The sequence below is a fragment of the Lathamus discolor genome, chromosome 3 (assembly GCF_037157495.1).
Source record: "Lathamus discolor isolate bLatDis1 chromosome 3, bLatDis1.hap1, whole genome shotgun sequence".
NCBI classification, from domain to species: Eukaryota; Metazoa; Chordata; class Aves; order Psittaciformes; family Psittacidae; genus Lathamus; species Lathamus discolor.
In genome coordinates this window covers 128270948-128291563 of record NC_088886.1, presented here as the reverse complement: position 1 = coordinate 128291563, position 20616 = coordinate 128270948, and the positions used below count along the sequence as shown (strand labels likewise).

General features: G+C 64.0%; 3 protein-coding genes across 6 annotated transcripts in view; 2 read left to right on the top strand and 1 right to left on the bottom strand.

Annotated features, from left to right (window-relative positions):
• Positions 1 to 1229: 1229 nt before the first annotated feature.
• Positions 1230 to 4466, top strand: LOC136010410 (C-X-C chemokine receptor type 2-like). The gene is made up of 2 exons (XM_065671564.1): positions 1230 to 1434; positions 3061 to 4466. The coding sequence occupies exon 2, from the start codon at positions 3066 to 3068 to the stop codon at positions 4140 to 4142; it is 1077 nt and encodes a 358-aa protein (XP_065527636.1). The 5' UTR covers positions 1230 to 1434; positions 3061 to 3065; the 3' UTR covers positions 4143 to 4466.
• Positions 3012 to 12989, bottom strand: RUFY4 (RUN and FYVE domain containing 4). 3 transcript variants are annotated; one of them, XM_065671563.1, is made up of 12 exons: positions 12731 to 12989; positions 11861 to 11954; positions 10893 to 10954; positions 10493 to 10599; positions 9540 to 9665; positions 8980 to 9086; positions 8705 to 8848; positions 7185 to 8322; positions 7003 to 7109; positions 6243 to 6389; positions 5916 to 6047; positions 3012 to 3916 (listed from the first exon to the last, which is right to left on the bottom strand). In XM_065671563.1, exons 1-12 carry the CDS (start codon positions 12960 to 12962, stop codon positions 3907 to 3909), a joined length of 2406 nt encoding a protein of 801 aa, XP_065527635.1. In that variant the 5' UTR covers positions 12963 to 12989; the 3' UTR covers positions 3012 to 3906. The 3 variants fall into 3 exon arrangements, with proteins under 3 accessions (XP_065527635.1, XP_065527633.1, XP_065527634.1); XM_065671561.1 differs by lacking the exon at positions 3012 to 3916 and adding an exon at positions 5553 to 5836; XM_065671562.1 differs by lacking the exon at positions 3012 to 3916 and adding an exon at positions 5553 to 5836 and having other exon boundaries at positions 12761 to 12989.
• A 4880-nt stretch (positions 12990 to 17869) lies between these two features.
• TNS1 (tensin 1) overlaps positions 17870 to 20616 on the top strand; it is a 65475-nt gene continuing 62728 nt past the window's right edge. For both annotated transcript variants that reach the window (XM_065671560.1, XM_065671553.1), the window contains exon 1: positions 17870 to 17936. In XM_065671560.1, the coding sequence (XP_065527632.1) occupies positions 17904 to 17936 (33 nt within the window). In that variant the 5' untranslated portion in view covers positions 17870 to 17903. The remainder of the gene's footprint in view (positions 17937 to 20616) is intronic.

The following is a 20616-nucleotide window of genomic DNA, read 5'->3' as shown; positions in this document are numbered from 1 at the left end:
GGGCATGGGGTGTACCTAAAAGTGCGGAGGTACCCCCAGGGATCGGGGGTGCACATGGGGTAAGGGGGGTCCAAAAGTGTGGGGTTCCCCCAGGGTTATGAGGTGCTCCTGAAGTATGGGGGACCCCCAAAAGTGGGGGGTGCCCCAGGGCTGTAGGGGTGCCCCAGGAAGTAGTGGTAGTGGCAGTGGGCATGCCCCGAAGTATGGGGGTTCGCACAGGATTCGGAGATATCGGGGTGCTCATAGGGCGGAGGGGTGTCCTGCGGACTGCATGATTGTAGGATTACGGGGTCCCAAAAGCGTGGGGTGCCCCTAGAGAGCGAGGACACCCTAGGGGGGCTGGGGCAGTGCCCAAAACTTTGCGGGTGTCCCCAGGGCTTCTGTGGTGACGCCCCAGGGGCATAAGGGTGCCCTACAACTGTAGGGGTGTCCCCAGGGAAGAGTGGGGTACCCCTAGGACTGACAGGCATTTCACAGCCGTGACAACGGGGACGTCCCAAGGGTTTGGGATGCCCCAGAGGAAGGAGGGTCTCCGGGGGCCTCCGCTTGGTGCAGGTTGTCCCTAAAGGCTATAAGGTGCTCAGAGGAGTGAGGGTGTCCCAGGGTTCCAGAGGCGCCGGGAGGGGGGTCCCATCGGGTCCGCGGGGCTGGTGCCGGGGCACGGCTCGGTCTGACGGCACGGCCTGGCTGGGCTGGGCTGGGCACAGGGCGGGAGGGCCGTGGGGCTCCGCTCCCGTCGGATCTCCCGCAGCATTCTCCAACAGGGGCAAGCCAGCCCCACCGTGCCCCCAGAACGCCGGCGCCAGCCCCCACTGTGTCAGGAACCCGCGGCACAGAGCCCTGCCCTGCCTTTGTCTGCTGGCCTGCCCCAAGGCCCCGGGGGGGCTCCACTCCCCCAGGGGGGCTGTAGCAGCTGGGGGAGGCTCTAAAGGGATCCCTGCATTCACTGTGGGCAAGGGGACAAAGTGGGGACCCCCAGCTGGAGACCCCCGGGGTGCGTCACTGCAGGGGGGTGATGCACCCCTCGGTGCACCCCGGTGTCACCTGCTGCCAGGGGTCCTGGAACACCCTGGGGCAGGAGGGTGGGGGGGGGGGGGCTGCGGGCTCCCCCCAGCCCCGGTGCTGGGGAGGGTGTCCTGAGGGGGTGCAGAAGGGTCCCTTCTGGTTGCCACTTCCCCTTCACGCTGGGTGAAGCTTTTGCAACCTCGCTTCCTCCCGGAGCAGCATAAAGTGGGCTGTGGAAGGAAGGGGTGCCGGGAGGTGGCACGGCAGCGGCCTCAGGTGAGAGCCCCTCCGGCTGGCCTGGTGACCCTCCGTGCCAGAGCCCTTTGGGGGTGACGCTCGGATTCACCCCGTGCCCAGAGCTTCCTAGTGAGAACTAGCTTGGGACCAGGAGAAGACCCCGGATTTGGGGGACAGCGAGGGCAGCAAGCGGTGAGTCCCTGGGGTGCTCCACTGGAGACTGGGGCTGTCCTCAGGCCTCGCTGGCTCCCCAACACTCAGCTGAGACCCCTCACACGTGGAGCGGGCTGCTCTGGGGGCCAGGGTGGGCTGCTCTGGCTACCCGAGGGGCTGCCTGCTGTGGGGGCAGTGGGAGGTGGTGGGTCAGGGCCCCCAGGGCTGTGCTTGGGGCTCATCTGGGGTGCAGAACCCCTATGGTCCCCAGGGACATCAGCCGTGTGTGCCCCAGGGGGGAAGTGCCTGCTCCCATTTCCTTGCATGAATGGCACTTCTCTGTGCCATATCCCTCCTTCCTATGCCATATCCCTCCTTCTTCGCATCTTATGGGGACCCCCAAGGCCACTCCAGCATCCCACCATCTCTTCTGGGGTCAGGAAGGGAAACGGGGTGCTGATTATTCCCCCAGCCGGGCCAGCTGCAGGGTATCTGTGGGTGCGGAATGCCTCGTCCCAGAGGAACCGCTGGGATTTTGGAGTGGGGAGGCAGAAAGAAGCAGTCAAAAATAACTTGAGGGGAAGTGCTGGTGTCCAGTTCTGCCCCATGTCTGCAGCAGTACTGCTTGGGAGGACCTTCCCCCATCATCACTGGCAGTGTCCCCAGATGTGGTCCTCTGAGATGCTGGGGCATCTCCATCCCAGGTTCACCATCCTGGGACCACCACTGGAATGGGGCCGGCAGAGCCAGGGATTTCTCTGGGCAGGGGCACCTGCCCAGCTGCAGCTGGGGCAGATGGGTGAAACTGGAGTGAAATGTGAGCTCAGACCCATACTGGGAGAAGGCTGAAACCTAATGGTCTTTGAGGAGGCAGGGGCAGAGCAAGATGTCCTACATGAGAAGACAAGAAGAGCTACTCTCACCTGTGATTTCCCCATCACGGCTTAGGGCAGGGGCCATGGGCATGTCCAGCATCACCCAGCTGAGCAACAGGAAAACCAGAGACATGAAGTATTTCCAAAGCTGCCTGCAAAGGGTGACACGTCCTTCCGTCCAGGGGCTGAAACTGCTCATGCTGGGGCAGGACGCAGGGGAAGGGGAAGGAGGGTGTGAAACCACCTTCAGACCTTCTCAAGTGCTGCCTGCTCTGGGCACTGTGACCACAGTCTTGCTGCTAGCTGGGGTGGCAGGAGGGGCAGCTGCAGCAGCGATGAGCAAGGGAATGGAGAGGCTGGGGGGATCCAGAGGTGCTTGAAGGACTTTTAAGATGCCCAAAGAGCTCAGAGGGTCTTGAAGGACCCACACAAGTCAGGGGGATCCAGGGATGCTGGAGGGGCCAGGTGATTCCTGGAAGGACATGATGGCTGCATGGAACCCCCCCAAACCCAAGGAGAGGTGGCCTTCTTCCATGGGGGACAGGGAAGGGACAGGGTTGAGGTGTCCGAGGAGTGCTGGGGGTGTTGTACAAGTGGGCATATGAGAGACAGTGTCCACCTGCAGTGTCATTACCTGGCATGGCATTGATATAGTGGAATGATGGAGGGGGCTTCTCACTGTCTGGGAGGTGACCTGGCAGGCAACAGGGATGCCAAGGGGACCCAGAGACACTGTCACCACTGGCCCACACCAGCTCCCCCCCCAGTCATGCTGCTTTGTGCTCCACAGGCAAAATGGAATCCTTGTCCTTCAGTGGAGATTTATCCAAGTTCCTCTCCTTCTACAACTACACCTATGACTACAGCACGGCCATGCCCGACACTGCTATCTCCTCTGCCCCGTGCCGGCCTGACACCTCCGTTCTCAACAAGTACCTGGTGGTGGTGATCTACTGCCTTGTCTTCATCCTCAGCGTGGTGGGGAACGGGCTGGTGGTGCTGGTGGTGAACTCCAGCCACACCAGCCGCTCCGTCACCGACGTCTACCTGCTCAACCTGGCTGTGGCCGACCTGCTCTTTGCCTTCAGCCTGCCCCTCTGGGCTGCCTATCGAGCCCACGAATGGGTCTTTGGCACCGTGATGTGCAAAGCCATCTCCGTGCTGCAGGAGGCCAACTTCTACAGTGGCATCCTGCTGCTGGCCTGCATTAGTGTGGACCGCTACCTGGCCATTGTCTATGCCACACGGGCAGCCACCGAGAAGAGGCACTGGGTGAAGTTTGTTTGCTTGGGCATCTGGGTCTTCTCCGTGCTGCTTTCCTTGCCTGTCCTGCTCTTCCGTGAAGCTTTCACTTCTCCCAACAATGGCACCGTGTGCTACGAGAGTATCGGCAACGAGGACACGACCAAGTGGCGTGTGGTGCTGCGGGTCCTGCCGCAGACCTTTGGCTTCGCCCTGCCCCTCCTGGTGATGCTCTTCTGCTACGGTGTCACCATCCACACCCTCCTGCAGACCAAGAATGCACAGAAGCAGCGGGCCATGAAGGTCATCTTTGCCGTGGTGCTGGTCTTCCTCATCTGCTGGCTGCCTTACAACATCACGCTGGTGAGCGACACTCTCATGAGGACACATGCCATCACTGAGACCTGCGAGAGGAGGAATCGCATTGACACAGCCCTCTCCGTCACACAGGTCCTGGGCTTCTCCCACAGCTGCATTAACCCCATTATCTACGCCTTTATTGGGCAGAAGTTTCGCAACAGCTTCCTCAAGATCTTGGCACAGCGTGGGCTCATCAGCAAGGATGCTGTTGCCCGCTATGGCCGTGCCTCCTACGCCTCCACCTCTGGCAACACCTCCACCACCCTCTGAGCCCTGCTGGGGCCTTACCCTCGTGGCTCCCAGCAGGTCCCAGCACCTCACACCCACCAGCATTCTCTGCCAGCCCTCAGGATGCAGGTGGCAATGCCATGGAGATGGGCAGGGACACCAGTGGATGTTGGACCCTGGCTGGAAAGGGGCTTGTGCAGTGAGGCAGTGCAGCCCCACTGCCAGGGGAGTGATGCCAAGCGCTGCCCACTGTCCCCACTCAGGGGCAGAGCCTGTGACTTCTGGGATTCTGTGCCCCTGCTGTGGGGATGGTGTTTGTGGCCGATGGCCATCCGGCAATAAAGGAGTTGGTGGGTTGGTCACCCAGGTCTGGCTCCCTTTTCCCAAAGGGAGGAAAGTGCTGCAATGGGGCCAGGGCATATCTCTGGGGACGGTGGGTCCTGGGCTGCCCACCTCAGTGCCAAAGTGGTGGTGCCAGCTGAGCCTGATGGGGTGTGGGTAACCCCACTTCCAGGCCAGGGGAAGGGCTGTAGCGCAAGAAGCTATTGCAGTAGGCTTGGCATCCTACATGATCCCAGAGGTCTCTATCCCTGCAGCCAACCAGCCATGTCCTGGCACTTCTCTGGTGCAGGATTCCCTGTGCAGCGTTTGTCCCACCTGGGGAAAAAGCCACCCCCTTACCAATCCCAGTCTGAGCCCCAGTGAAGCAAATCACTGCGAGATTCCTGGGCAGCCCCTTGCTGAGACCAAGACAGCCCTGTGACCCCTGTCTGAAGAGTGCCAGCATCCGGAACACTCCCTGCTCCCCTCCACCCCCCCGATGCTGCAGTGACAGGACATCATTGTGCAAAAGGCTGGGAACCTGTCCCTTACACAACCGTGATGTTTCTGCCCTGGCTTGGGCAACTGGGGCTGGCACCAGAGCAGGGCAGAGCGGCTGAAGAGAGGGCTGAGGCCCTGCTGGGGTCCCTCCTGCCACCCTGTATGCCAGGCGTTAGGGTGCCTGCACCAGCGTGCCCAAGCATCTCTCCAGAGGAGTCCTGTCCTGGTCCTCCATCATGTCTGATCCAGGCTCCTGGGGGTTCTTAACCATGGGAGCATCAGTGGGTGCCAGCTGTGTGCTGGCTCACGGATGGGTACGGGGTTTCCCCGGCACCCAGGTGGGGAGCCCTGGGGACTCAGGGCAGGGCAGGGACAGCCCATCACCTTTGCTTCTGGGAAGCGCTTGCCCAAGCGGTTCCTTGCAGCATGGCAGGAAGCCAGGGATGTTGGCCAAGAGCTGTGTCCCCTGCCCACTGCTGCCTCCCGGTGTGGGATAGGGCAGACGGTGGCTTAGCCTGGCTGCAGCTGGGACACCCCTTATAGGGATAGTCCTTCCCCAGGAGGGCTTGAACACCTCCATGCTGTTCATTCATCTGCCGACGACCAAAAGATGACACAGGAGTCACAGGGTAGCAGGAGTGTGTTGTTTTCTTCTCTGTGGGCCAGCCACAAGAAAGACACATCTCAACCTGGAAAGTCAGGCAGCAGGACCTGCCTGCAGGCCCTGGACACTTTGGTCCCCAGCAAGTCTGAAAGGAGGCAGTCAGCGCAGGGGGTATGCCAGGCCCAGTGTGAGGGCTGCAGTCCTGACTCATACAGCCTGTGGGTGCCTTTGCTGGTAGCAAAGCAGGCAGCAGCGCCCCTGCTTGCCCACGTCCACAGAGCACGCGTGGCATACCTTACCCTGGCATAACCTGCCGAGAGAGCAGGCAGTGAGAGCCGTGCCATGCCAGTGCCATGCCAGTGTTGCCCCCGTTGCCCCCCATAGCCCACCTGCAGTCGTACCGCCGGGACAGGAGGCGGAAATCCTTGTGGCAGCGGGCACACAGCCCTGCATCGCGGGGCGCTGGGCTGGGCATCGCGGTGTTGATGCCCTCTGTCTTCTGCCACAGGGCATCCTTCTCCCTGTGGGAGAGCACAGGTCAGCTCTGGCAAGAGCGTGCCTGGTGGTGGGGGCTCAGAAGCATGCCCTGACACCCCAGACCCAAGGTGGTGAGCAGGATTCGCCTGAGCTCTGGTGCCCTCCTCTGGGCAAAAGGGTTTGTTTGGGCCCCCTGCCCGTGCACGGTCCCACACGTGTGGGGTACCCGGGGCTCTCACCGCAGCAGCTCCAGCAGCCGCCCCTTCATGTCCCGGATGAGCTCCTGCTGCCGCGCCTGCTCCGCGCCACGAGTGGCCTCCCGCTCCAGAGCCTCTCGCTGTGCTCGCTGCAGAGCCGATGCCCAGCGCTCACCATCCTGCCGGGCCCTGGTGCAGAGCAGGGGGGAGATGGTGTCCCTGTCCCTCAGCTGGCTGTCTCTCCATCCATCCATTCATACCTCTCTCCCTCCCTTTATCCGCTGCCCATCCATCCCCATACTGGCTCCCTACCCCCACAGCCACCTTAGCATCTAATGGGATATCCATCCATCCATCCATCCATCCATCCATCCATCCATCCATCCATCCATCCATCCATCCATCCATCCGTCTACCAGTCGTTCATCTGCCCTTGCCCAGATCCATCCCCCTGGACTTCTGCCCATCCATCCCTCCATTTCTCCATCCACTTGTCCCACATTCATCCCGCCATCCCTCTGTGTACCCACACATCAATTTATTAACCCCAAATTCATCCCTCCATCCACCCTTCCATCCCTTTGTCCATCTACTTGCCCCAAATGAATTTTTCCATCCCTCCACCTATGAGTCCCCAGACTGACTCCTCGCTCCAGCCCTCCTTCCCCATATCCTTCCCTCCTTCCCATGCCCATCCCCAGGGGCTGCTCCCCTGGGTTCAAGTGTGGCATCATGGAGGGTCCCAAGGAAAGCCTATGACGGGTGGAGATGGGGTGGTGGGTGGAGGGGTTCCCTGCCCAACCTGCTGAGCTGCTCCTGCAGCTGTGCCACCTCTTGCCTCTTGGCCTGGAGCTGCTGCCGGCTCTGCCGGGCCTCCTCCTGCACTGCTACGGCCAGGGTGGCCAAGCGCTGCGGGAGAGGAGAGGCTCAGCCATGGCTCCCCAACCCCTCGTCCCTGTAGGGACCCCTTGGGCTTGTCCATACCGTGGCCATGCTGGCGGCTGTGCTGGGCTCCCCCTCTGCCTGTTGCTCTGGCAGGGACTCCTGGGGACCGCAGGCTACCTGCAGTGCCCGCTGCAGCACCTCCTCCACAGCAGCCACCTCACCCGGGGCACCGGCATCCTTCGGCGCGGCCGCTCGTCCCGCCGCTGCCAGCGCCGCCCGGCACTCCCGCAGGTGCGAGGACAGCGCCGCCGCCTCCGCCTGCGCCGCGGCCAGCCGGGCACCCCGCTCCTCTGCCGCCGCCCGCCAGACCCGCGCCTCCTCCCGTGCCTGCGCCAGCGCCCCCGCCCCGCCCGCCGCCGCCAGCGCCTGCCCCAGGAAGGTGTTGGCGTCCCGCAGCGCCTCGGCCTCGCGGGCCAGCAGCCGGGCCCGCCGCGCGCTGCCCTCCTCCTGCCGCCTGTGCCGCCTCTCCTCCCGCGCCACCCGCGCTGCCAGCGCCCGGGACGATGCCTTGCACTGCCCCAGCTCAGCCCGCAGCTGGAACAGCAGCGCCCGCAGGGACTCCTCTGTCCCAGCCGCCTGCCCGGGCTCTGGTGGCGGGGCTGCGCTGGGTGGTGGTGGTGCGCCGGAATCCCGGTCCCCACCAGGCTGCGGTGCTTTGCCAGCGCTGAGTGTGTCCTCCAGCTCCTCTGCATTCGCGTCCTCCAGCTCCTCCCCATCCTTGTCCAGCTCCTCTTTATCGTCCTCTTCCACATCCTCCTCTACTTCCACATCCTTCTTCACAGTTACCTCCACATCCTCCACCTCCTCCTCATCCTCCATCTCCTCCTCGTCTTCTTCAAATTCCTTTCCATCCTCCTCTTCCACATCCTCCTCTACCTTCACATCCACATCCCACTCCACCTCCTCATCTTCATCCTTCTCCACCTCATCTTCCTCTTGCACATCCTTCTTCCCTACTACGTCCTCCACGTTCCCTTCCACATCCTCCACCTCTACACCCCCTGTCCCCAGGGCAGCCAAGGTGGGTGAGCACAGGTAGGCTGGCACCTTACAGGGTGCCGTGGTGGGATGGGCAATACCATCAGGCCATCCATGCATCCTGGTGTTAGTATCATCTGCCTGTGGGGCTGTCTTTGCCAGGCTGCTCCCAGCCACCAAGCTGGGTCGTATCAGTGTCCTAGAGGGAACATGGGTTTCAGGTCCACCAGGTCACCCCCAGGGTGAGCAGGGCACTGACATCCTCCCTCAGGGCTCCCTGGGCACAGCCAGCCTTTGGGGATGGAGAGGGCAGGAGGGCTGGTTACAAGGGTTGGCACCCGGTGACAGGGGACCAGGGTTGCTGTGTGTTTATGCATGCACACATGGCATCTTTGAGGGCACAGGCATGGTGTGTGCATGCTGGCATGGGTGTCTATGCCTACCCATAGTCACATATGGAGGGCCGGCACAGCTGCAGTGCCACACGGGCCTGTGTGCTGCCCTGCTATGCTGCGCCCGAGTACCCCTGATGGCCCTGTCACCCCCAGTGCCCCCGGTGCCCTCCACATCCCCAGACTCACTCAGAGAACATGGGCCAGGCAGTGTCCAGGTCGTCTCTGCACAGGGCCAGGTGGAAGGTGACACAGTCCAGCTCGTACAGGCTGCCCAGGATCTCTGCCCGGTGCTGGGGGCTCAGGAAGGGACTGCGGGCGTAGTACCACTCACTGCAACCACAAACAGGCTCATGCAGCCCTCTGCAACCCTGAGGGGGCACATGCGCCTGCAGCACCCTTGACAACTGGGTGCTGCGACTGATGCCACGGCGAGCATCCCATCCCCGTGCCCCTGCTCTCACCGAAGGCTCTCGGGGTCGAGGAGGCAGAGCTGCAGGGACTCTGCCAGCTGCCGGTGCACCAGGCAGTACCGCAGGAAGGCTCGGCCCCTGCCCACTGGGGTCTTCAGCTGCGGGGAGAGGAGGTCATCCAGCCCTGCCACGCCAGTCTGCTCCCCACACGCCTGCCCCCCAACAGCCAATGAAGGGAGGAAGAGGGTGTCCAGGGCCGGGACACCCACTGGGGGCAGTGGGAAGCCCAGGGGGGAGAAAAGCTTTTGTAGCACTGCTGTGTGAATCATAGAATCACAGAATGGTTTGGGTTGGAAAGGACCTTCCTTGGATCATCCAGTTCCAACCCCTCTGCCATCGGCAGGGACACCTTCCACTAGAGCAGGTTGCTCCACGTCCCGTCCAACCTGGCCTTGAACACCGGCAGGGATGGAACAGCCACAGCTTCCTTGGGCGGCCTGTTCCAGTGCCTCACCACCCTCACAATAAAGAATTACTTCCTTATATCCTCAGTGCCCCAGTGCGTGTGCACCCACAAACAAGCAGAGGCAGCCGCATTTGTGTGTGCCCACCTTGTCCAGGGAGGTGACGAAGCGAATGCCCTCGTGCTCCTGCCGGCGCTGCGCCAGGCCCTGGCACAAGAAGTCCCAATAGTCCTTGCGCTGCCCAAAGAAGCTCTTCTTCTCCTTGAGGTCAAACTGACAGAGACACAAGCTTGGGCTTGCTTGTTTGGGGGTGTTTCCTATCCCCCCCCAGTCTGTCCCTGTGGGGCTGGGATCCAGCCAGCTATCCCAGGCAGGACAGTGTCCTCTGGCTGTCCCCTCTGGGCTGGCTCTGTGCCTCAGTTCCCCTTTTGCAGCACGTGCAATTACACACAGAATCATAGAATCACAGAATGATTTCTGTTGGAAAGGACCTTAAGATCATCAAGTTCCAGCCCCCCTGCCATGGGCAGGGACACCTCACACTAAACCGTGTCACCCCAAGGCCCTGTCCAACCTGGCCTTGAACACTGCCAGGGATGGAGCATTCACAACTTCCTTGGGCAACCCATTCCAGTGCCTCACCACCCTTACAGTAAAGAACTTCCTCCTTATATCCAATCTAAACTTTCCCTGTTTAAGTTTGAACCCGTTACCCCTTGTCCTGTCACTACAGTCCCTGACGAAGAGTCCCTCCCCAGCATCCCTATAGGCCCCCTTCAGATACTGGAAGGCTGCTATGAGGTCTCCACGCAGCCTTCTCTTCTCCAGGCTGAGCAGCCCCAACTTCCTCAGCCTATCTTCATACAGGAGGTGCTCCAGCCCCCTGATCATCCTCGTGGCCCTCCTCTGGACTTGTTCCAAGGAGGACACACATGGACGTGGGTGAGCCTGATCCGATTGCTTGTCTGGCTGGGGATGCCCAGGGCTGGATAATGCCAGCTGGGATCATCCCAATCCACAAAACAGCCAGCATAGGGTCCTCTCTGCTCTCAGCTGTGCCACAGGGGAAACTGAGGTAGGGAGCAGTGGGGACAGGGTACCTGGAGGAGGAACTCCAGCTGGGCACAGAGGCTGTGCAGCTCCCGGCTCCCGTCTGTCACTGGCAGGTTCTGCTCCCGGTAGCAGTGGTTCAGCTGGGTCACAGTCTCTGTGGGATGGCAGGGCTGAGCTGGCAGCGCCCTGCCCAAGCAGCGGGCACCCTGCTCCATCCTACACCTCCCACCACCTCCCAGCTCCCGGCCCGGGGATTTCTGACAGCGGGTGAAAGAGGAACCTGCCCTGGGATGAAATGGGGGAGCAGGGGAGTGAATGGCACCTACCAGGGCTGGCAGCAGTGTCATGTGCTGCCCATGGTCTGGGTGCGAGGAGGGACCTGGCATGGCCAGTGTGAGATGTGCCATGCGGGGGACAGGCTGGCAGGGGCCAGGCTGGCACACTTACTTTGCAGGTCCTTGATGATGCGGTTGAGTTCCCCATCCCCTGCCATGGCTGTCCCCGGGGGTCTGCAAAGGCGGAGGCAGCAATAAAAGGCTCCAGGCTGACAACCACCTGGCACCCCGAACTCTGCCCCAAGGAGAGGGTCTGTCCCTCTAGCTGCCCCCCAGAGCTGCCTACTGTTAAGGTGGGCTCATGCACTCCCTTTCCCTGCCTGTCTCCTCCACCTACATGGGGTAGGGGTATGGGGTGTGCAAAGGTGCCCTGTCCTGTATCCCTTTAGTTGTCCACATGCCCTGCTGCAAAATGCCCCCAGGCTCTGTCCCACACTGCCCAGCCTCTGTTCCCATTCCTTGGGGGGCCTCCCAGTGTGTGTCCCTATCCCCCAGGATTCAGGATATGGGTTGGCGCTGGGAAAGTAAGTGCTGGCTCTGTTTCTGCTCTCAATTCCCTCACTCAACAACCAGCGATGGGGGTTCCTGGGGGGTGGGGTGGGGAAGGGGGGCACACAGCCCTCATCATGCAGCCTCCCAAACTGAGTTCCCCGCAGGGCAGAGCTCCTTAGCACAGCATGCTGCCTGCGGGGCTGGCACGGGGTTTGGGGTGCTGTGGGGGGCACAGTGCAGCGGGGTGGTTTTGACGGGTGGCACCCTGGAGACAGGGCTAGAGACATTGCCCATGGAAGTGGCAGGTCTGGGGCTTGACCCTGCAGGTGGTGGCTGGGGGAACACACATGTGTGTGCATGGGGCTTTGTGCTGCAGGGGGGGTGCGCCCCCTCGGGAGCGTGTGTGCAGAAGTGTGCCCAAGCATGCCCAAGAGCGCGCGAGTGCCCTTTGTCCCTGCCACGGCACAGCAGGAGATTCCAGTCGCCTGGGTTCCCATCCCAGTGCCCTTGGGTGCCCTTGGACAAGCAATCTTCCAGCCTGCCCCCCCTGCCCCTGCCTCAGTTTCCCCGGGAAGAAGAGCCCCTTACCTGTGCCCAGGAGCTGTGGGGTGCTCCAAGGTGCTTGCTGGGTGCTGGGGGGACGCCCGTGTGTCCCTGCGCCCGCCTGCTTCTCCTTTTGTACCTCGGCCAAGAGGAAGTGTGGAAGGTCGGGGGAGGAGGGGGGGCTGCAGAAGCCACCCCCCTCCTGCCTCACATCACATCAGGCACTGCAGCTTGGCCCATGACACCCAGCTCCGTCATTAGGAGGTGCTAGCTTTGGGGAGGCGATCAGCGAGGCTGGTGGCCCTGTGCAGCCCTTGCCTGTATCCCCCCTGGGACACAGTGCAAGGCTTGGGGGGACCCTGATGCCCTCCCATGGGAATGGGGCTTGGTAATGCTTTGAGGGACACCCTGCAGTTCTGGGGAGGGGGGTTCAGGCCCCATACCCAGCTATCAGCAACCAGCAGCAGCCCTGGGGCTGCAGCAGGTCCTGGCACAGAGGACCACCACCATGACGAGCTGCAGCCCACCCCAGCAAGGCCCGCAGACCCCCAGCCATCTGCCCCGACAGGGGGGCCATGCCCAGAGCTCGGCTGCAAACTTTTCCTGAGGCACCATGGGCAAGACCCCTTGCCCCCCCCGCCTTGCTGTCTGTGCCTTGGGGTCCCCAGCCCGGCACTGCCCCTCCACTACTGTGCCTGCCCCACTTTGCTGTGCCAGCCCTGTCCTACGGGCTCCTTCTGGGCTGGGGACTGAACCCCCTGGGAGGAGGTGTACAGGGGTGATGCCAGCTCACCCCACCAGTGCCAGCCATGGGGACTCGCTACCATTCTGCTCCCCACCACCACCCTGTTTGGTGGATGCCTCCAGCGACGCCCAGCTGCCCCCACATCCTGCCCCCCACCTCGCAGCACCTACCTGTGTTACAGGGGCATAGGGGGCACTCACCTCCCTCAGGCAAGGCCGATGCTCGGCACCAAAGTGAAAGTAGGAAGTGATGCTGAGTGGGAGTCTGGGCCTCTGCACATCCTCCTGGTGTGGAGAGGGGGGTGCTGGGCTGTGGGGTGCCCGTGAGCAGCCGAGGGCATGGAGGGAGGTGGTGGCAGTGCTTGGGGTGACCCCAGTCTCCTCGGCACCCACTTTTGCCCATGCCAGCCTGCAGTGCATGGCGCTGCGAGCTCCATGAGCTCAGCACCCCATATAGGATAGTGGGGGTGGGCAGGGTGTTGGGGGGTAGCAGAGCATAGCAACACTGTGCTGGGGTGGGGATGCATATGTGTGTGCGTGCATGTGTGCGACTGCATGTATGTGCAGGCTAGAGGGATGCCTGTGTACGTGCAAGCCATATACATGTAGTGGGCATGAGGCTAAACAGGGCACCCTGTGTGTATGCACACACACGTGTCTGCCCATGGGTGCACCCCCTGCCAGCTCTGCCTGCCCCACACCAGGCACCCCACCGGCAGGACCCTGACACAACAGCCTGGCACTGGGGTCCCCTGTCCCTGCTCCATCCAAGTGCTGGGGTGGTGGCGGGGGCTGGGGGGGGATAAGACGCCTGCCCGTCCTTGGCGCGGCTGCAATTCAATTAACGAGGCCTGGCCCTGGTTCAGTGCAGCCAATAAAGCTAATGGCCCCGCACAGGCCTGGCGATGCCCAGCCGGGGGGGCTGAGGGCCATCTGCTAATTAAATGGGGGTGAGGGACCATGGAGCCAGCAGTGATGTCACCTCCCTGGTGCTTCGGCTGGGGGGGCCGTACCTGAGCACCCCCTGCCCACCAAGCCCTCTGCCAGCCCCTGGGTGCCAGGCAGGGCTGGGGGACAGCCATGAAGTGTGTGAGACCCTCAAACTCCCTGCCCCCCCCTCTGGTGCTGCCGCTCCCGAGGCAAATGTAATTTAGTGCCCAGGCCTGGCACTGCCGCTGCCCACGCTTGGCACCGGCAGCTGCCCCGTGGGGATGGATCCTTGCCCGGCATCATGGTGGCATCACAGGGGAACATGGTGGGGCTGCTGCCAGACCCCCTCTGGCACAACCCCAATGGATGTGTGGGGTGTGTGTAGGGGGTCCCCATTGCACCCCGTCCCCCTGCCCTGTGCGAGCTCCATGGTGGGGTAGGGGTGCCCAGAGCCATGTAGGGGTGTCCTGCAGTGAGGGGTTCCCCTGGGTAACTCTGTGCCCACAGCATGGTGCATCAGCCAGGCACCCGCTGGGGGGCAGGCTGGGCCGGGGGGGTCCCTGAATGTGTCCTCAAGCTCCTGGGAAGGGGAGAGGCTTGGTAGGACGCCAGGGGGCTGGCAGAGGGGCAGGGAGGCTCTCCCCCCACCCCCCGGCCATGTGCAGGCACTGCCATTTAGAGTCTGGGGTAGGCAGGAGCTGCCGGGGGGAAACTGAGGCACGGTCGGGGTGGGGGTTGAGGGCTGAACCGCGATGGAGCACACACAGGCGTCTGGGTTTCTCCACCCCCAGAACAGAGGGGGCTGGAGAGGGGGGCACTGTCCGGCATCCACCCCCGGGGATGCTGTGCCCCGGAGCGCAGGTGCGTGAGTCCGGGGGGTGCCGAGCCCCGAGCCCCGTGTGCGAGGGGCGCGGGTGGGGGGAGAGCAGGAGGAGAAGGAGGAGGAGGGGGAGGAGGAGGAGGGGGAGCGTGGCGGAGCTGGCTCCCACCCAAGCACTGCAGGACATGGGCGGGCACGGTGCTCCTTGCCTGGCTGCCAGCGCGCAGGCGACGCTGGGGGACCGGAGGGGGGGACAGGGCCCGGTGGGACCGCAGACCCCCAGCCCATCGCCGCACGGCCCCGTGCCCACCGCAGGGCAGCCCCTGGGCACTGCCCGGGCACCGGAGCTTGTTGCAGTCGGGCCGGGGGCGGGACACGGCTGGGTTTGGCAGCCACCCCGAGCGCGCCCTGGGCAGGGGTCGGCCGCTGCACGCCCCCCTCCCCGCGCAGGGGTGACCCCCGGACAGGGGCACCATGACCCGGCTGAGCTGGTGCTTTGCCACCTTGGTTAGCTGGGGGAAGTCCTTGGTGTCCTGCCTCCTGCCCCTCCGCGCCTGCCGCCACCGGGAGGTAAGCGGGCACCGCCGGACACGGAGTTACGGTTAGGGTCTGCATGGGGGGCACGGAGCTGGGGTGAGCTCCGGGGGTGCGGGGGGTTGGGGTATGGGCTGGAGCTGCCTGCTGCGGGCAGTGGGGGGTTAAACCGTGCCTGTGCATGCCAGGGTGCCGGGCATGTTCTTTGTCCCTCCTTGTGTTCCCCTCAGTGTGTCACTGGGACCCCCACTGCCCGCAAACCTGCACCCGCGGGCCCCTGCAGTGCCTGGCTGGAGGGGATCCGCTGGGATCTGCTGTACAGTGCTTCATGCAAAGGGATCTGCTGGGGTCCCTGTGTCCTTACAGAGCAAGTGGAGAGGTGGGGGTGTCCCCATGCTGTAGCACCCACAATGGGGCACCCGTGTGCCCAGTCTGAGGGGACTCGTGTACCAGTAAAGCAGCTGGCATGAGAGATCCCTGTGTCCATATAGTGCCCAGCATGCGGGATCCCTGAGTCCATAAGCACCCGGCAGCGGGGACCTTTATGCCTGTGAAGTGCTCAGTCTGTGTGAGATCCCTGTGCCCAAGAATGTGCCCAGCATATGGGATCCCAATGCCCGTAAGCACCCAGTGAGGGGCATCTCTGTGCCCATCAGCACCTCTTGTGTGGGGGATCCCTGTGCCAGGTGACTGCCCCACAGTGGGACAGATCCCTGTGCTCCTGCAGTGCCCAGCATGGGGACCCATCCTGCCCTGCCACCTGTGCCAGGGAAACTGAGGCAAGGAGGGGAGAGGCTGGTGGAGGGTGCTGGGCTCCCACTGCGCCACCCTCGCTTGGTCCCTTAACCTTTGGGAAGCTACCCTGTGCCTGGCAGGATGGCATGGGCCGCTCCGGCTGCACCGTGCCAACAAAGCGGGTGCCAAAGCCACCGCTGGGCAGCGCCGGGGGGAGTGTCACTGCAGGGTGGTGACAGGCCAGTATGTGCTAGGCCAGGGACCCAGCCTGGAGCCTGGAGGACAGAGAGGCCCCTGGCTGCTCAGGGACCCCAGCGGGTGCCGGGGACACAGGACCGTGAGCTGCTGGAGGCACAGGGGAGGTGGGGGGCACTGGGGAGGTGTGGGGCGGCTGTTGTGTGGTGCCAGGTCCATCCCTGTGTCCATGTGTCCCCGATGTGGGTGTGCAAACAGGGACTCATGGGGGTGTGTAACACACGTATGCCTGTGCATGTGTGTTCATGAGCATGCAGATGGGGCTGGGGTGAGAGTGCGTGGCAGCTTGCACAAGTGTGGGTGCACAGCAGGTCCCTGGGGAGCTGCCGTGGGGTGTGTGTCCCAGCATGGGTGCATGCGCGCTGGGTGCAGTAGCTGCGCAGAACCCCTGTTATGGGGGTGTCCCCCAGCCCTACTCATGCACAGACATGGGTACCCACGCATGCCTGACATGGGCTGTATGTGTGACGCAGATGAACGTGCCCTGGTGTGTACGTGGGGTTGTGTGTGTGCGAGGTGTGCATGTCCCCTGTGCACGCAAGGGCAGTGCGGGGACAGTTCTGATGGAAGCTGCTGTGAGGGCCTTGGGGACATGGAGATGCTGGGAAGGGGGACACAGAGGATTCCTAACAAAGCTGGCCTTCACTTGGGGTATGTGCCTGCGTCACTGGTACCCACTGGGGGGGACTGGCTACGTGTCCTGTCTGTGCACCTCTGCTGGGAAAATGAGCCCTAAAAGATGCTCACGGGCAGTATCCCTCTTGCATGACCCTTGTCCCTGCCCTTCTGAGGGGCCCGGGCTTGTCATGGCAGTGAATGGGAGGGGGTGATTTATGGGGGGGTGGGGACAATCATCTCTACTGGGGCTTTCATTGTGGTCAGTAATGAGCCTGATTAATGAGGGTTGTAATGATGGGGGGGGGGGGGGGGTAGGGTTGTGAGGGGTGCATGGACAGGCTTTCCCTGCCTGTTTGGTGCTGTGAGCAGGATGAGGCCACCCAGCCTTCCCCATCCCTGAACCTGGCTGTCATGGGAGGCAGGAGTGCTGTCCCCATCTGTCCCCTGTCTCAGCTGGAACATCCCCACAGGGGTACCTCTACAATGGGCCGGATGGGCACAGCAGTGTGGTGGGGTGGAGGGTGGTGAGAAAGGGATATTTTCGGGAGGGGGTGCTGCATTTGGGGGGGTCAGATGTGGGAAGGGCAGTGCCTGGGAAGGGCAGCTCCCCCCAGCCCACCCTGCCCTTCGTCTCTGGGCTGGCAGTGGGATGCAGCGTACAAACGGGAAACTGAGGCATGGGGAGGGTGGGGGTTACAGTGCCCGCGTCCCTGCCGTCCCTGTGCCAGCCGTGCTCGTCCTGCCAGCGTGTCCTTCCCCCCTGCGCGTCCCCCAGCCTGACTCACACCCTCATGGTCACGACCGGCTGAGCGCAAGTTTCCAGGCTGGAGCCGGAGTCAGCGCTGGCTGCGGGGGGGAGGACCATGTGCCGCGCTGCCAATCCCCCCAAGAGGGGCTGGGGTACCCTGCTGCCAAATCCATCCCTGTCAGGGCCGCGGGCTGCCAAGCCTTGCTGCGTCCCGCCTGGAGGCTGTCCCCCCTCACTGGGGCCCCCCAGCTCGGCGGATGGATGTCCGCCGGTCCCTCCCCGTCTCCCATCCCGGGACCACCCAGGGGACACGGCTGGGGATGGGGGGGGGAACACCCCTTCCGCAAGATCCGCTGGAGACCGGAGGAGGGATGAGGTGGGTGGCGGGTGCTCCCCGGGACAGCGGAGGAAATGGATCCCAAATGTTTGTGTGAGGGAGAGGGGGAACGGGACAGGCAAAGCCCCTCTTCGGCCCCGCCAGTCCCGCATCCTCCTTGCTGGGGTGGGGGGTCCTGGCCGCCCGCCGGGGCCACCTCTGCCGGAGTCCCGATGGGCGCTGTGGGAGTTATTGGGGGGGGAGTTGCAAAGGGACCCCCCTTCTCCCCCGGCTGGAGGGCGGTGTGGGGCCTGGGGGGGCGGAGCTGGCGGGCGGAGCGAGGGGCCGGGGGGGGCTCGGCCGGCCGCGGGGCCGCGCCGCGGGCAGCATGACCGGGGTCTGCCTCTCCTGCCTGCTCTGGGTACGGCCCGCCTCGCCCGCACCGGGGGGCATCGGGGGGGAGCCGGGCAGCAGCACAGTGGGGCCCGGCAGCGTTGTCCCGGAGCGGGGCTGGTACCGCGAGCGGGCGGTGGACGGGGCGGGGGGAACGGCGGGGACCAGGACGGAGAGGGGGAGTTTGCGGCGGGGCGGGCGGGCTGGAGCGGGGGGAACCGGCGGTGCTGCACCGGTACCTGGACCGGGACAGGCACTGAGGGAACCGGGGCCGAGCGGAGACTGGCAGGGACGGCCGGTCAAGGGAGCGGGGCTGAGGGGACCCGACGGGGAGCGGGGCCGGCAGGAGCCCCGGGAACTGGGGAGAGCAGAGCGGAGCGAGACCCAGCCCGGGAGGGCGGCTGCGGTCGGCACCGGGGAGTGCACGAAGGAGAGGCCGCGATGGGATGCGGGACAGAGATACTGGACTAGGGGGTGTCTGTGGAGGGGGTGGGGGGCTGGGGATGGAGAGAGTGGGGACAGAACCCCCACGACGCCCAGCCCGTGGCACCGGCCAGGGTTCCCCGCCATTCCCTGGTGTTGAGGCTCTGCTGCTCCACTGGAGCGGAGGGAAATTGGCAAACGGGGGGATCCAGTTAGTACTGGGGGTTTGGGGCTCTGTCCTTTCCATCGTTCCCCTCATCACCAGGGAGAGAAGGTGAGCCAGGGTGCAGTGTGGTGCAGAGCAGCGGGTGAGCCTGAGCCCACTGGGCTGAACCCAGGTGTCCCAGTGCCCCCACACCCACCCTGGCTTTGCAGCTTCATGGGAAATGGGTGTCCCAGTTACCCCCCTGCTGCACCTCTCTGCAGTGCTGGGCAATGAACCCAGGCCTCTTGGCTCCTGATGAATTTGGCTTCCCTCCCCGGTGCCTCTTCCAGCCCAGGACACCTGGGTCTCCTTCCAGCCTCCTTGGGTCTGAGCGCTGGGGGGCCTGTGGCCAGGGATGTCCATGCCCATCCTCACTGCTCCTGCACCACATGGGAGCCAGTCCCTGGAGATGGATACCTATCCATGTGTACCCAGGTGGCATTCCCAAGAGGCCCCCCATTTCCCCCATGTATCCTCCTAGCAGTTCCCAGCCCTGGGGGAGTGAGGCTAACTGGGGTTCTCACAGTATGGCACTGGGACAGGGGTGTTTCATGGGATGGGCTGGTTTCCTGGCTGGTGGGGTGGCACTGGGTGGGCAGGGTGCCCCCCAGCAGCAGAAAGGTGGGGATGTAAAGCTGGGTGCTCAGTCGGCAGGCCTCCGGCGTGGGGATGGTGTTGGCAATGGGACAAGCAGAGGGGGCTCTGTGGGGTGGGAACGGAGGGGGTAGCTCTTTCCCTAGTGAGGATAATTGCTGTTAATGAAGCAGGCCCATGCTAACGTGTGGCATGCTAACAGAGCAGAGTGGGGTGTACGTGCATGGGGGATGTGTCGGCATCCCAGGGCATCCTGTCTGGGGGTCCCTGGGAGCAGGGGACAAGGCTTCTTCCCGGGGCACCCCGCAGCAACGATGCTGCTTTGCATATGCAAACGAGCTCATGGCATCGTTAGGCCTTGCTGTCACCCAGCAACTGCAGCGTGGGAGCCCCCGGCCCGGGGGAGCTTTTCCCACGGCCGCCGGGTGGGTGACGACCCGCCTGTGCGCACACGTGTGCATGGCGTGCGTGCACCCAGCTGCGTGCGCCTCTGTCGCCCAGAGTGGTACAAAGTGCTGGGGGCGGCCGAGGGGCCAGCGGGAGCAGGTTCCCTGGGCAAGAGGGGCTCGCACACGTGTGTACAAACCCGTGCGAGTGTGCGCACAGCTGCACGCGCACCTGCGCGTGGGAGCCTGGAACTATTTCCACGTGTCTGCCGCTGCTGTGGCTGGCAGGGATGTGCACACTCACACTTGCGCACTCATAGGTGTGCACATACACCTTGACACATGCCCTGCGTGTAGCACACGCAGCGCCATCGCTGCCCTTGAGGGTGTTTGCACACATGAAGGCACGTGGTGCATGTGTGCGGCGCTTCTGCCTGTCCTTGCATGCACTGGGGAGACTGAGGCAGGAAGGTTTTTTTGGGGGGGGGGCACCATCCCCCCTGGCTCTGGTGCGCTGCAGAGGCTGGAATAGAGCAGAGCGCCTGGGCGAGGTGGGGGGGGCCGCCGGGCCTCAGCTTAATCTCATTAGCCTTGGCATGAAAAGGCGGATTTACAGGGGCTCACGTCTTCATCTGGCAGCGGGTGGGTGGGCAGGCTGGAATGCCGCCAGGGCGCGCGCCCTTCCCCGCCAGCAGCCGGCGAGGGGTCGGCACGGGCACCGGCCGCCCGCGGCCGCCCTGCGCGAGCACGCGCACACGCTTGCGCGCTCGCACGCCCGCCCGCACCTGCACGCGCTGGGCTCCGTCCGGTGCCCGCACGTGCCGCATCGGCCGCCCGCCGCCGTGGGCCCCGCGCCGCTGACGCCCGCGCCGAGCGCCCGGTGCCGCTGGGACAGCGCGCCTCGCGCGGGCGCCGGCGCGCAGGCACATCCCTGCACGTGCAGGGGCGCGCTTCCGCACGTGCGTTCCCGCGCGCGCACGAGCACGCGCGCCCGCCCGTGTGCAAACCGCATCCCCCCCCCCCGCCTGGTGGCGTGCGCGCTGCCCGCCAGGGGGCGGCAGAGACTATTTAAAGGGGCCGCGGCAGCTGGGGACGGGGTT

Excerpts from the sequence above, each read along its gene's own strand:
- RUFY4 (XM_065671561.1), bottom strand. The coding sequence starts at position 12,962 with ATGGGCAAAAGTGGGTGCCGAGGAGACTGGGGTCACCCCAAGCACTGC. Across the intron at positions 8,849-8,979 it reads CTCGACCCCGAGAGCCTTCG|TGAGTGGTACTACGCCCGCA; the intron begins GTGAGAGCAGGG and ends TTGTGGTTGCAG. Across the intron at positions 6,048-6,242 it reads CGGCTGCTGGAGCTGCTGCG|GGAGAAGGATGCCCTGTGGC; the intron begins GTGAGAGCCCCG and ends GCTCTCCCACAG.
- LOC136010410 (XM_065671564.1), top strand. The coding sequence starts at position 3,066 with ATGGAATCCTTGTCCTTCAGTGGAGATTTATCCAAGTTCCTCTCCTTC.